The sequence below is a fragment of the Chlorocebus sabaeus genome, chromosome 2, assembly GCF_047675955.1.
Source record: "Chlorocebus sabaeus isolate Y175 chromosome 2, mChlSab1.0.hap1, whole genome shotgun sequence".
NCBI classification, from domain to species: Eukaryota; Metazoa; Chordata; class Mammalia; order Primates; family Cercopithecidae; genus Chlorocebus; species Chlorocebus sabaeus.
In genome coordinates, this window is record NC_132905.1 from 67,346,324 (window position 1) to 67,361,690 (window position 15,367).

At 45.4% G+C, this 15,367-nt stretch overlaps 1 protein-coding gene across 1 annotated transcript in view; it reads right to left on the bottom strand.

Moving 5' to 3' along the window:
- SAMHD1 (SAM and HD domain containing deoxynucleoside triphosphate triphosphohydrolase 1) overlaps positions 1 to 14,921 on the bottom strand; it is a 57,780-nt gene extending 42,859 nt beyond the window's left edge. The window contains 3 exon segments of the mRNA NM_001292080.1: positions 4,272 to 4,344; positions 10,385 to 10,451; positions 14,714 to 14,921. Of these exon segments, the coding sequence (NP_001279009.1) occupies positions 4,272 to 4,344; positions 10,385 to 10,451; positions 14,714 to 14,921 (348 nt within the window).
- Positions 14,922 to 15,367: the final 446 nt, after the last annotated feature.

Consider the following 15,367-nt stretch of genomic DNA (forward strand, 5'->3'; position numbering starts at 1 on the left):
CAAGTGATCCGCCCACCTTGGCCTCCCAAAGTGTTGGGATTACAGGCGTGAGCCACAGCACCCAGTCTAAATTTTTTTTTTCTAAATGTGTCTATACAGTACTCATCATTAAAACAGAAAGGAAAGAAGGGAGGGAGGGAAAGAAAGAAAGATGGAAATTCTTCTACCATATAGATAAGAAATCATGCAGGTCCGAGTGCAGGGGCTCACATCTGTAATTCCAGCACTTTGGGAGGCCAAGAGTTTGAGACTAGTCTGGGCAACATAGTGAGACCTCATCTCTTAAAAAAAAAAAAATTGCCGGGCACGGTGGCTCAAGCCTGTAATCCCAGCACTTTGGGAGGCCGAGGCGGGCGGATCACGAGGTCAGGAGATCGAGACCATCCTGGTTAACACGGTGAAACCCCGTCTCTACTAAAAATACAAAAAAATTAGCTGGGCGTGGTGGCGGGAGCCTGTAGTCCCAGCTACTCGGGAGGCTGAGGCAGGAGAATGGCGTGAACCTGGGAGGCGGAGCTTGCAGTGAGCCGAGATTGTGCCACTGCACTCCAGAATGGATGACAGAGCGAGACTCCATCTAAAAAAAAAAAAAAAAATGCAGTGGCGCACATCTGTAGTCCCAGGTACTCTAGAGGCTGAGGTAGGAAGATCCCTTGAGTCCCAGGGGATCAAGGCTACAATAACCTACTATTGTGCCACAATACTTCAGCCTGGGCGACAGAGCGAGACTCCGTCTCAAAAAAAAAAAAAAAAAAAAAAAAAAAGAAAATAATTTTGTACAGCTGAACAATGTATTTGTGTGTGTGTGTTGTTTTTGTTAGAGACAGGGTCTCGTTTTCTCACCAGGCTGCAGTGTGTTGGCTATTCACAGGCACAACCATAGCTTACTGTAGCCTCAAACTCTGAGGCTCAAGGGATCCTCCTGCCTCAGCCTCCCAAATAGCTGGGACTGCAGGCATGTACCACCATGCCTAGCTAATTTATTTTTATTCTTTGTGGAGACAAGGTCTTGCTATATTGCCCAGGCTGGTCTCCAACTCCTGGCCTCAAGCAATCATTGCACCTTTGGCCCCCTAAAGGGTTTACAAAAAAAAAAAAATCATTTTTACCATAGTTTTACTGCCTTTTCTAAGTTTAGATATACAAATATGGCCAGGCACGGTGGCTCACGTCTGTAATCCCAGCACTTTGGGAGGCCGAGGTGAACGGATCACGATGTTAGGAGATAGAGACCACAGCACGCAGCTATTTCTTTATTTTTGAGACAGAGTCTCACTCTGTCACCTAGGCTGGAGTTCAGTGGTGCAGTCTTGGCTCACTGCAACCTCCGCCTCCTGGGTTCAAGCGATTCTCCTGCCTCAGCCTCCTAAGTAGCTGGGACTACCGGCGTGCACCACCATGCCCAGCTAATTTTTTTTTGTATTTTTAGTTGAGATGGGGTTTCACCATATTGGCCAAACTGGTCTCGAACTCCTGACCTCATGATCCGCCCGCCTCAGCCTCCCAAAGTGCTGGAATTACAGGCACGAGTCACAGCGCGTGGCTAAAATCTACTTTTAAACCATTTAAGGACCTAAAAGCCTTCACTGTAAATTTTTCAGGTTGTAATAACTGTCTTTTTTTTTTTTTTTTTTGAGACAGAGTCTAGCTCTATCACATAGGCTGTAGTACAGTGGTACAATCATGGCTCACTGCAACCTCTGCCTCCCAAGTTCAAGCGATCCTCCCACCTCAGCTTCCCAAGTAGCTGGAACTATACCATGCCTGTCTAATTTTTCTTTCTTTGGTAGAGATGGGGTTTCTGGCAGGGCATGGTGGCTCACGCCTGTAATGCCAGCACTTTGGGAGGCCGAGGCGGGTGGATTACCTGAGGTCAGGAGTTCACGACCAGCCTGACCAACATGACAAAATCCCATCTCTACTAAAAATACAAAAATTAGCCAGGAGTGATGGTGGGCGCCTGTTATCCCAGCTACTCAGGAGGCTGAGGCAGGAAAATCACTTGAACCTGGGAGGCAAAGGTTGCAGTGAGCTGAGATTGTGCCATTGCACTCCAGCTTGGGCAACAGAGCAAGACTCTGTCTCAAAAAAAAAAAAAAAAAAAAGATTCATTGATACATTTGAAAAATTAGTCCTCATTATGTCAAATACCACACTCCCTCTTCACCATTACACAATCTCAGCTTCAGAGGCCAACTGAACTAAATTTAGCATAAAGAACACTGTGACAAGAACAAACCATGGTGACCTTGGGTTCGGCAATGGTTTCTTAAATATGACACTAAAAGAACAAGACACAAATGAACAAAAAAATATAAATTGGATTACATAAAAACTTAAAACTTTTATGATCCAAAGACCACCACCAAAAAAGTAAAAAGACAACCCACAGACTAGGAAAAATTATTTGTGTATCATATCTCCCATAAGGATTTACATCCAGAACATGTAAAGAACTCTTACAACTCAAATAAAATTATGTGTGATTGAACAACACTGTGAACTTTCTAAAAATCACTGTCTTGCACACTAAAAATGAGTGAATCATACAACTTGTGAATTATATCTCAATAAAGCTATTTATGTTTTAAGTATCAAGTTAGGTAGGTATCAAATTAGGGAAGAAATCCTCGAGGGCTGCAACTGAGTAGCAAACTAGGTGAATTCTTTGCTGAACTGCACTGCTGATGAAGTTAAATTCATTTAAGGTATTGATTTCATTACTAGGCAGTGATTCGGTAGTTTGAAAATCTATTTCCAACAACTATCATTTATAATTTATAAATGAGGTTAAACAATGTTGGTGGTTTTTGTTTTTTTTTGAGACAGGGTCTCACTCTGTTGCCCAGGCTGGAGTACAGTGGTGTGATCATGGCTCACTGAAGCCTCGACCTCCGTGGGTTCAGGTGATTTTCCTAAATCAGCCTCCCAAGTAGCTGGGAATACAGGTGTGCACCACCACACCCAGCTAATTTTTCTATTGTTTGTAGATGGAGTTTCACCAGGTTGCCCAGGCTGGTCTTGAACTTAGGGGCTCAAGTGATCCACCCACCTTAGCCTCCCAAAGTGCTGGGATTACTGTGTGAGCCACCATGCCTGGTCAACAAAAAGAAAAAAACTATTTTTCTTTTTAAAGAAAAATAGAAAAAAGAATAAAAGTGGGCAATTGAAACCACTGACTGCCTTAAATATTACTTCAAAAATATATTATTGGCCGGGCACTGTGGCTCATGCCTGTAATCCCAACACTTTGGAAGGCCGAGGCAGGCAGATCTTGAGGTCAGGAGTTTGAGGTCAGCCTGGCCAACATGTAACTTGCAAAAGCAAAATTAAAGTATGTATTTGAGTTATTTCAGATCCTGCTCTATAAGATCGTGCCACTGCACTCCAGCCTGGGCAACAGAGCAGACTCCGTATCAAAAAAAAAAAAAAAACAAAAAAACAAAAATTAGCCAGGTGTGGTGGCGTGCACCCATAGTTCAAGCTACTGGGGTGGCTGAGATGGAAGGATCACTTGAGCCAGGGAGACAGAGGTTGGAGTGAGCTGAGATTGCGCCACTGTACTCCAGCCTGGATGACAGAGCAAGACCCAATTTCATTTAAAAAAAATAAATAAATAAAAATAAAAAAGAATGTACAAAGGAGGTCTTCAATAATTTCTAATATTTTTCTCTAAAAATAACAGACTTGAAGCAAATTAGGCAAAATATTAAGATTGGACAAGTTGGGTAGTGGTCTACTTATGCTTTTCTGTATGCTTAACATATTTTAGTTCTTCTTCTGATTTAAATACTCTATGCTCATTTTAGAAAGTGCAGAAAGTTTAGAAAAGATCCACTACTCGCCAGGTGCGGTGGCTCACGCCTGTAATCCCAGAACTTTGGGAGGCCAAGGCAGGTGGATCACAAGGTCAGGAGATCGAGACCATCCTGGCTAACACAGTGAAACCCCGTCTCTACTAAAAATACAAAAAATTAGCCAGGCATGATGGCGGGAGCTTGTAGTCCCAGCTACTCGGGAGGCTGAGGCAGGAGAATGGCGTGAACCTGGGAGGCGGAGCTTGCAGTGAGCCGAGATTGCGCCACTGCACTCCAGAATGGGCAACAGAGTGAGACTCCATCTCAAAAAAAAAAAAAAAAAAGAAAGGATCTACTACTCGCACTTCCATCACTGAGAAGCAGATTTCCTCCTATTCTCTTCAAAATGAATTTTACATAATTGAGTTATATCACTTTACATTCAAAAAACATAACAAACTCAGATCCTCTTACCTTCATTGTATCAACGTGGATTTGACCCAGTCGCTGGATATAACTAAGCAGCTTCTTCCTCTCCCCCAAGGAACTAAAATTACAACAGGATAAGCAAGTCTATCATTATTTGCTTAATAATAATCCCTGCAGTATATAGTAGACATAATCAACTTTAGATAACCTACAGTAACACTGAAGTTAGATTGGAAGAAATAATCAATAATTCAAACATACTCCTCCTAGAAACTGTCTCCTTCCTTTGCTGCTAAGATAGGGAACTCTCCTGCTGAATCAATGTAGGCCTCCCCCAGGCATCTGTCCTTGACTCTCTTCTCTCTTGATAAACTTACGACTTGAAAAAGTCCACATCTTGGCCGGGCGCGGTGGCTCAAGCCTGTAATCCCAGCACTTTGGGAGGCCGAGACGGGTGGATCACGAGGTCAGGAGATCAAGACCATCCTGGCTAACACGGTGAAACCCTGTCTCTACTAAAAATACAAAAACAAAAACAAAAACAAAAAAAACTAGCTGGGCGAAGTGGCGGGCGCCTGTAGCCCAGCTACTCAGGAGGCTGAGGCAGGAGAATGGCGTAAACCCGGGAGGCGGAGCTTGCAGTGAGCTGAGATCCGGCCACTGTACTCCAGCCTGGGCGGCAGAGCGAGACTCTGTCTCAAAAAAAAAAAAAAAGAAAAAGAAAAAGTCCACATCTGCTTCATGTCTACCCAATGCTCATGCTGTACTTCATTTTAACCAGACTGAAGTCAACATCTACCCTCATAATCCTGGATTGATTTATGAGTACCAGGTATGACTCAAGCATGAATGAAATATATATGAAGGCCTTAACTTTATTTATATTCATTTTCCATTGTCAGTAATCCCTCATTAATGCTCCAGTTTCAAGAAAATACATAATGGGAATTAAATTTGAACAGCTCAAAGTCCTGTGATTCATCATCCTGCTTCATTTACAATTACTAGTTGGACCCAGCATATCCTCCTCCCTCCTGGCTGGGTGTCAACAGAGAGTGCAGGCGAAGGGTTTTACTGATCTACTAGCTAAGCAGATTGAAAAAAAGTATCTTTCTATAAGTCATACATAGACTGGGAGTCAGAGGCTCTACACTGGCCTCTATGGTGTACCCTGAGACCCACGGTAATAAGAACACTTAAGAATGATTTCTTGGGATACATAGAAGCATCATTACAACTGATAAATTAAAAAGCAGCATATTTTGTGTTTTCCCATTCCCCTATCCTCCTCATCAGTTTGACATAACAAGCACAGTGCAAAGCTAGGCTTTCAGAAGTACTTATAGGTGGACTCAGGTTAAGGGGAGTCACATAGTTGAGCATAACCAGAGTCACAGCATAAAGTATCAAACCTAAACTAACCCCATGGCCACCTACTGTTTTCCTAAACTGACACTCAGTATTCATCACTTAAAACCCAAAAATCGGCCACGCACAGCACAGTGGCTTACGCCTGTAATCCCAGCACTTTGGGACGCCGAGGTGGGCGGATCACCTGAGGTCGGGAGTTCGAGACAAGCCTGACCAACATGGAGAAATCCCATCTCTACTGAAAATACAAAATTAGCCAGGCGTGGTGGTGGCGCGTACCTATAATCCCAGCTACTCGGGAGGCTGAGGCAGGAGAATCGCTTGAACCCAGGAGGCAGAGGTTGCGGTAAGCCGAGATCGTGCCATTGCATTCCAGCCTGGGCAACAAGAGCAAAACTCCGTCTCAAAAACAAAACAAAACAAAACCAAAATCACTAATTAGAGTATATAAAAATAACCACCCAAAACCAGGGGGTTGTTTTGTTTAGCAAAGGACATGGCGTTAAATAAACATTTAAAGAAGTCATGGGCCAGGATATTTAGACTACAAAATAATTTTATTCCTGTGTTCCAACATTTCTGAAATTTAATGCTTCTTACAACTGACATGTATATTTAATGTGACAATGTTTCTTACCTCTCTTTTTTTTTTGAAATGGAGTCTTACTCTGTCGCCCAGGCTGGAGTGCAGTGACACAATTTTGGCTCACTGAAAGCTCCACCTCCCGGGTTCACGTCATTCTCCCACCTCGGCTTCCGAGTAGGTGGGACTACAGCCGCCCGTCACCACGCCCAGCTAATTTTTTTTTGTTTTTGTATTTTTAGTAGAGACGGGGTTTCACTGTGTTAGCCAGGATGGTCTTGATCTCCTGACCTTGTGATCTGCCTGCCTTGGCCTCCCAAAGTGCTGGGATCACAGGCCTCAGCCACCATGCCTGGCCTGTTTCTTACTTCTTAAAAAAACCTTTATAAATCAATGGTTGTTCATAAAATTGACAGGCTACTAGGAGTGCTTGTCTAAGCTGGATTCTCCCTAGAAAGCAGGGTCCAGGATAAGAGCTTGCAAGTAATTAATCTTGGGGTGTGAACTCTGGGCACAGGGATTGGGGGGTCTAGGGAAGGTAAAGTAGGAAATTAGATTAAAATAGTACAAAGGTCCATTAACCAGTCAATTGCATTGGTATTAACCGTGAGCAACTGGATGGAGCGGTGGGTAGGACTAATCCCACTGGCAACCTGTAAGGCAGCACTGTCCAGTAGAACTTTCTGCGATGATGGAAATGTTCTATATCTGCTCTGTCCAACACAGTAGCTGCTAGCCGTAGTGACTACTGAGTACTTGAAATATGACTAGTGTAACTGAGGAATTTTTTTTTTAATTTACTTCTAATTAATTTAAACATGAAGCTAGTTGTTACGATACAGAACAATACAGCTCTAAGGAGTCCTACAGAATTTGAGTTATGAGGTAGGGCACAGAGACGTGCAATATAGTGGTCCTTCTGGAATTTTGTCTGTTTTGTTCACTCATGTGCCCCAAGTTCATGGAAGAATGCCTAGTACATAGCTTTCCAAAAATATTCACTGAATGAATCAATAGCACTTGGGTCCACAAAGACACACATGGCTCCCTTGAAAAGAAAGACTGTATTGGAACAAATTCCATTCAGGCCCAATAGTAAGCAACTATTATATACAAGAAATAAGTAATAAGGGGGGCTTTGAGAGGACTGAGAGAGCTGAAATGTGGTTACGAAAGAGGCATGCCAGACACGGTGACTCACGCCCTTAATCCCAGCACTTTGGGAGGCTGAGGTGGGTGGATCACAAGGTCAGGAGTTCAAGACCACCCTGGCCAACATAGTGAAACCCTGTCTCTACTAAAAATACGAAAATTAGCCAGGCATGGTGGTGCACACCTGTAGTCCCAGCTACTTGCGAGGCTGAGGTGGTAGAATCACTTGAACCTGGGAGGTGGAGGGTGCAGTGAGCCAAGATCACACCACTGCACTCCAGCCTGAGTGACAGAGCAAGACTCCATCTCAAAATAAAACAAAACAAAACAAAAAAAACAAACTTTGGGAGGCCGAGGCGGGCAGATCACAAGGTCGGGAGATTGAGGCCATCCTGGCTAACACGGTGAAACCCCATCTCTACTAAACATACAAAAAATTAGCTGAGCGTGGTGGCACACGCCGGTAGTCCCAGTTACTTAGGAGGCTGAGTCAGGAGAATCGCTTGAACCCAGGAGGCGGAGGTTGCAATGAGCCGAGATTGCACTACTGAACTCGAACTCCAGCCTGGGCAACAGAAAGAGACTTCGTCTCAAAAAAAAAAAAAAAAAAAAAAAAAAGCGAGCCAAGTTGAGGTCCCTGGAGATTCTGATCCAAAGGATATTTACTGGAAGTCAGTTAAGTGTTCTGCAGTGATCTTGTTTCACAATCTACTTCTGTTATCAATTACTAAGCAACAGTGCAGGAAGTAATTCAGTATAATCCTTTGTTTTTATTCTTTGGTTACTGTTACCACAAACAACATGTAACTAAGTAAAATTTCAGAAGAGAAGGCCAATTCTCTAATAGAAACAAAATTTTCATTTTAAGAAGTATTTAAGGCCAGGCGCAGTGGCTCACATCTGTAATCCCAGAACTTTTGGGAGGCAGAGGTGGATGGATCACCCAAGGTCAGAAGTTTGAGACCAGCCTGACCAACATAGAGAAACACCGTCTCTACTAGAAATACAAAATTAACTGGGCATGGTGGCACATGCCTGTAATCCCAGCTACTTGGGAGGCTGAGGCAAGAGAATCGCTTGAACCTGGGAGGTGGAGGTTACGGTGAGCCGATATTGCGCCATTGCACTCCAGCCTGGGCAACAAGAGCGAAACTCCGTCTCAAAAAAAAAAAAAAAAAAAAAAGAAGTATTTAAACACCAGATCCTCAACTGAGATCTTTAAAGGAGCCCCACTCTAATCTAGACACTAGAACCTACAGCCATACACAGAGATGGATCCATGGAATTATGTATGTATGTATGTGTATGTATCTATCTATCTATCTATCTACCTACCTACCTACCTATCTACCTACCTATCTGAGATAGCGTCTTGTTCTGCTGCTCAGGCTGGAGTCCAGGAGCTTATCATAGATCACTACAACCTTGAACTCCTGGGCTCGAGGGATCTTCCTGCTTCAGCCTCCTGAGTAGGTGGGACTACAGGTGCATGCACAGTGCCCGGCTAATTTTTTAATTTTCTGTAGAGATGGGGTCTTGCTTTATCACTATCTATAAAATTTACTAAGGGTTAATCATATGCTTCATCACTTTATGTACATCATCTCGTTATTGCTATCCATTTTACAGGTACAGAAATTGAAGGGTTAAATGACTTCTCCCAAATTATACAACTAAAAAGTGCCTGTTTTGCATAGAGTCTTTTAATCTAATACGAGGGCATATTTCAATCTTTAGGAAAACCTAGAAATATGCTCAAGATAGGGATGTAGCCTTGATTTTCTTACTAACATTTTTTCCCTGTTGGTTCTTATGTATTTCCCAGTGTGTATAATTCAATTATTCTGAACTTGAGAGTAAAAAGTTGGTCATTACAAACTTGATGAAGGTTTGTCTGCAAAATTATTTGAAATAGGAATAAGGCCGGACACGGTGGCTTACACCTGTAATCCCAGCACTTTGGGAGGCCAAGGCGGGCAGATCACCTGAGGTCAGGAGTTCGAGACCAGCCTGGCCAACATGGTGAAACCCTGTCTCTACTAAAAATACAAAACTTAGCCAGGCATGGTGGTGCGTGCCTGTAATCCCAGCTACTCAGGAAGCTGAGGCAAGAGAATGGTTTGAACCCGGGGGGTTCAGTGAGCTGAGATCACACCATTGCACTCCAATCTGGGTGACAGAGTGAGACTCTGTCTCAAAAAATAAATAAATAAATAAATAAAATTAAAAATAAACTAAAATAGGAATAAACAGTAATAGCAAACATAGGATTTGCACAGCGAAAACAAACAGCAAGTGGCCAGGTGCGGTGGCTCACACCTGTAATCCCAGCACTTTGGGAGGCAGAGGAGGGTGGATCACTTGAGGCCAGGAGTTCAAGACAAGTCTGGCCAACATGGCGAAACCCCATCTCTACTAGAAGTACAAAAATTAGTGGGGCAGCCTAGCGTGGTAATCCCAGCACTTTGGGAGGCTGAGGCAGGCGGATCACGAGGTCAGGAGATCGAGACCATTCTGGCTAACATGGTGAAACCCTGTCTCTACTAAAAACACAAAAAATTAGCCGGGCGTGGTGGTGGGCGCCTGTAGTCCCAGCTACTTGGGAGGCTGAGGCAGGAGAATGGCGTGAACCCGGGAGGCAGAGCTTGCAGTGAGCCAAGATCACGCCACTGCACTCCAGCCTGGGCGACAGAGCAAGACTCCATCTCAAAAAACAAAAACGAAAACAAAAACAAACAACAACAACAAAAATTAGTGAGGCATGGTGGTGGGCACCTGTAATCCTAGCTACTCAGGAGGCTGAGGCAGGAGAATAACTTGAAGCCAGGAGGCGGAGGTTGTAGTGAGCCGAGATACTCCAGCCTGGGTGAACAAGAGACTGTCTCAAAAAAGCAAACGAACAAACAAAACCAGCAGGCAAGGGATTCTGCTGTTTTAAAGCACTTCATAGATTTAAAATGAGGACAGTTTATATCAGAGATTTTGGGCTTTGTCCCTGAAAGATGGATAAAGTGTGTTTGGTTATAATGTGAATTTATTTCTTCATTCTTACCTTACTCCAAGATTTTCAAAATGAGACTCATCAAGACAGGGCAGTAATGCGCCTGTGATTTTGTTTTCTATGGAAGAAAAAAGACAAATTCAATGTATACAATATATGCTTTTCATTTTCTTTCAGTTTGTATCCACCAACATTTACCCAGATCCACATAATAGAGTACCCACTACAGGCAATGGACTGTGCCAAGCACCACTTTTTTGATCTGCTACTTGTAAAGACTTAATTTTAATTAAATAACTAAACCAAGAAGCATTTTTTGATAAATCACGGGAAAATTTCAAAATTATTTGTGTAAATTAGTTCCAAGAAAAACCAGTTGCAAAAAGGAAAGTGAAACCTGACTACCTGTTGGGGTTTTGCCAGGTCAGCAGCTTCCTTTTAAACAGGAAAGGTTTGAGTTGGGGAGGGAAGGAAATGTAAGTCTATTGTTCTTAGAATTAACAAGTTAAAACCATGGATTCAAGAGTGCTTAAAGTGTTGATTTTTCTCAAACCTCCTGGGAAAGCACTCAATACTCCGTGATTTGAGAGAGTACTATCTCTCTCTCTCTATGTGTGTATGTGTGTGTATAGTTGGGTTTTTTCCTTTCTCTTTCTATACAATTAATTCTAATCTTTCCTGACCTCAAATTCCAGAACTCTGGGCTATTTTCTTTTCTTTTATTTTCTTTGAGACAGGGTTTTGCTTTGTTGCCCAGGTTGGAGTGCAGTGGTGCGATCACAGCTCACTGCAGCCTTGACCTCCTGGGCTCAAGCGATCCTCCTGCCTCAGCCTCCTGAGTAGCTGGGACCACAGGTGTGTACCACTGCACCTAGCTAATTTTTTATTTATTATATTTTTTGTAAAGTTGAGGTCTCCTGATGTTGCCCAGGCTGGTCTTGAACTCCTGGGCTCAAGTGATCTTCCCACATTGGCCTCCCAAAGTGCTGAGATTATAGGTGTGAGCTACTGGGCCAGGCCTCCAGTGGTTTTTGATGAGAACGCTTGTTAAGGTATACATATGAGTTCTGGAGTCCAAAGACCTAACCTTAAAAAATCTAGCTCTTTTTTGTAGTGGTGTGATCTCTGAAAAGTTACTTTACATCTTTGGACCTCGCATACGTCATTGGTAAAATGTGTTGAGTATAGCAACTTATTTCAGACTTCTTGTGAGGCTGTATTCCATAATGAGAAAAGGGACACTGTACCTTGTGCTTGGCTTGTCAAATAAAAAAAAAAAAAAAAATTGGACTTAGATAAAGAGAGACTTTTTTTTTTTTGAGATGGAGTCTCACTCTGTTGTCCAGGCTGGAGTGCAGTGGTGCGATCTTGGCTCACTGCCACCTCCCCTTCCCGGGTTCAAGTGATTCTCCTGCCTCAGCTTCCCAAGTAGCTGGGACTACAGGCACATACCACCATGCCCGGCTAAATTATGTATTTTTAGTAGAGACGGGGTTTCACCATGTTGGCCAGGCTGGGCTTGAATTCCTGATCTCAGGTGATCTGCCTGCCTCGGCCTCCCAAAGTGCTGGGATTACAGGTGTGAGCCACCACTCCCAGCCAAGGGAAACTATTAGAAAGAAAGATGGGGCCGGGCGCGGTGGCTCACGCCTGTAATCCCAGCACTTTGGGAGGCCAAGGCAGGTGGATCATCCAGTCAAGAGATTAAGACCATCCTGGCCAACATGGTGAAACCCCATTTCCACTAAAAATACAAAAATTAGCCGGGCATGGTGGTGGGCACATGTAGTCCCAATTATTCAGGAGATTGAGGCAGAAGAATTGCTTGAACCCAGGAGGCAGAGATTGCAGTGAGCCGAGATCATGCCACTGCATTCCAGCCTGGCTACAGAGCGAGACTGCCTCAAAAAAAAAAAAAAAAAAAAAAAAGGCCGGGTGCGGTGGCTCAAGCCTGTAATCCCAGCACTTTGGGAGGCAGAGGTGGATGGATCACTTGAGGTCAGGAGTTCAAGACCAGCCTGGCCAACATGGTGAAACCCTATCTCTACTAAAATTACAAAATTAGTCGAGTGTGGTGGCGTGCACCTGTAAACCCAGCTATTCGGGAGGCTGAGGGAGGAGAACCGCCTTGAACCCAGGAAGCAGAGGTTGCAGTGAGCCAAGACTGTGCCAGTGCACTCTAGCCTGGGTGACAGAGCAAGACTCCGTCTCAGAAAAAAAAAAAAAAAAGAAAATAAATCTTAAAAAAGAATCAAACAGAGGCCCAAGAATCAAACGGAGGCTGGGCGCGGTGGCACACACGTGTAATCCCATCACTTTGGGAGGCCGAGGCAGGTGGATGATCACTCGAGGCCAAGAGTTTGAGACCAGCCAGGCCAACATGGCAAAACCCTGTCTCTAATTAAAAAAAAAAAAAAAAAAAAGGCCGGGTGCAGTGGCTCACGCCTGTAATCCCAGCACTTTGGGAGGCGGAGGCAGGTGGATCAGGAGGTCAGGAGATGGAGACCATCCTGGGCAACATGGTGAAACTCCATCTCTACTAAAAATACAAAAAAAATTAGCTGGGCATGGTGGTGCACGCCTGTAATCCCAGCTACTTGGGAGGCTGAGGCAGAAGAATCACTTGAACCAGGCAGTTAGAGGTTGCACTGGGCCCAGATGACGCCACTGCACTCCAGCCTGGTAACAAAGCAAGACTCCGTCTCAAAAAAAAAAAAGAATCTAAGAGAAAAACGGTCTTCTTTTATAATGGTAAAGGATGGGCAAGCAGAAGTAAGCAGAATCTTTGGAAGGGAACCTGGATGAGCAAGGGAAAATGAGCAGTGTAGCCCAACAGGACAGCATCCTACTGTGGTCAGTCAGTTCTCAAAAGAAACTGACCAGAGGGACACATATTGCACTGCTTTAGGGCCTGCCTGCTCAGATCTGGGGGTAAGCAAGAGTTGAGGGGCTCATAAGGGAAGACAGAAGTCCGAATAAAGTTTGGTCAAGACAAAGCAGAAGGTAAGACATGAGCAATTGGGAACAGTTGGTCAGTTTTTACCAAATGAAAGCACATAGTGTCTTTGATAGCGCTGGGTTGTGGGTTCAAGAGAATACACATCATTCTGGAGGGTAACAAGTTAATCTACAGACCACTGAAACAGAGAGCCAACCACATTTTGAGACAGAAAATTTGGAACTACTTCACTCCACTTGTTGCTAGTCAAAGAAAATAAAGCAATAATCCATCCCAGCAGTGAAGGGAAACGAAAGGGCAAAAGGGGAAAAAAAAAGAAAAAAGGAGAAATGCAATTTCCCATACCCATTCAAGCTATCTTTGGGTCCTGAACCACTATGTTCCTCCTACCCCAGTTTCCAACCTAGCCAAACAGGGCTCCACCTAACAAATGCAAAAATTTACTAAATTTGCAAATCCCAACCACCAAAGAACCACCTTCCTATTGAACACCTAGAGGATATAAGGCAGGAGTCAAATCTCACACCCACCTTAAAAAGTTGAGCAGACTTCACAAGGATGGATGCTTGGACACGAATCAGTAAAATGTGCTTAAAACTCAACCTAAACACTTCTCCAGGTGATGTGGCCAAATTGTGGCATGCTGGGAATTAAGGGGTTAACTGAACAACTCCAGGGTTCAGATTTTGGAGGGGAACCTGCTTTTAAAGAGCAAAACACGATCCTTACTATGTTCTGCAAGTGCAGTCAACACACGCCCATCGGGCGCTACTGGGATGCCAAGGAAGGTGACGGGAATTCAGAGATTAACCAAGCCAGTTCCTTCCCCTTCAGGAAAAGCCTCAATTCAGGGAGGAAACAGAAACCTAAAAGCCCCAGAACATCCTCTGATGTGGCAAGTGTTCAAGGAGCTGCGGTTAGCGCGGAGGGGTCCCGCGAGCCTGGATGACAGCAAGCCGCCCACCAAGGTCTGGGGAAAAATCTCCTTCTAACTAAAAAAAAAAAAAAGGGACCCGAGTCTCGCCTGTCTGGCGCCGGGGTGGCAAGTTAGTGAAGAAACCCACCAGAGTGAGATCCCAATCTATTACTGCCCCTCCCAGGTCCTCAATCCTGGCAGCCTGCTCCCATCCTACGGATCGCCTACCCCAGGCGACCCCATGTCTTCTTCCTCAGCCTCGGGGAGTCAGTCCCCGGCGCCCCATGCCGCAGGCCCTCCTGGGAACCCCCGCCGCAAGGCTCCCTTCCCCGCCTCGGGTCTTCCCTCCCTCCGCGCCCCCAGCGCAGGTCCGCCCTCCCGGGCGCCTCCCGCCGCAGGGCTGGCTCCCCGGCCTGGGTCCTCTCGTGGGGCCCCCTTCCTTAGGGCGCCTGGCCCGCGCCCCAGGTCGCCGCCCCTCGCCCCTCAGCCCCTCCGGAGCCGCTACCTTGGATGTTCTTCAGCAGCGCCGGCTCTCCAAAGCCACCGCGCCTGAGGAAGAAGCACACCTGCTCCGGATCCCATGTCTTGTAGTCGGGATGGAGTTCCAGGCCCGGGGACCAGTCTGCCTCTGCGGAAGGGGTGCTTGAGGGGGTTCTTGGGCTGTCATCGAAACGGAGCCGCTTGGAGGGCTGGTCGGAGTCGGCTTGCTGCATGGCTACACCCGGCGTCCAGCACAGCAAAATCAAGAACCTCGGCGCCTGGCCCGCGCGCAGGCGCACTGACAGCAGGGCCCTGGCGGGGAGTCCAAGCAGTATTGGCAGCCTATTAGCCTCCTGCGCAGGCTCACTGACAGTTGAGCCCTTCGGGCAGGGCAGCCTAGCGGCTCTAGCCTTGGGCTCCCTGCGCAGGCGCAATGGCAGTCCAGTCGTCCTCACTCAATCCTGCCGGGACGCTGGACGTGAACGCGAAAGGGCGTGGCTAGAAGCAGAACTGAGGGTAGTGCTGGTGGCAGGGGGGACGAAAGAGCGCTCGGCCCCGCACCCACAATTAGGGGCTCGTCTGGTGAATTGGGGGTATTCTTCGAATGAGGTATACTACCCGCCGCACCTTAGCCGGGTTTCAGATGCCCCAAACTTAAAAGAAACCTAAAAGGCCGTTA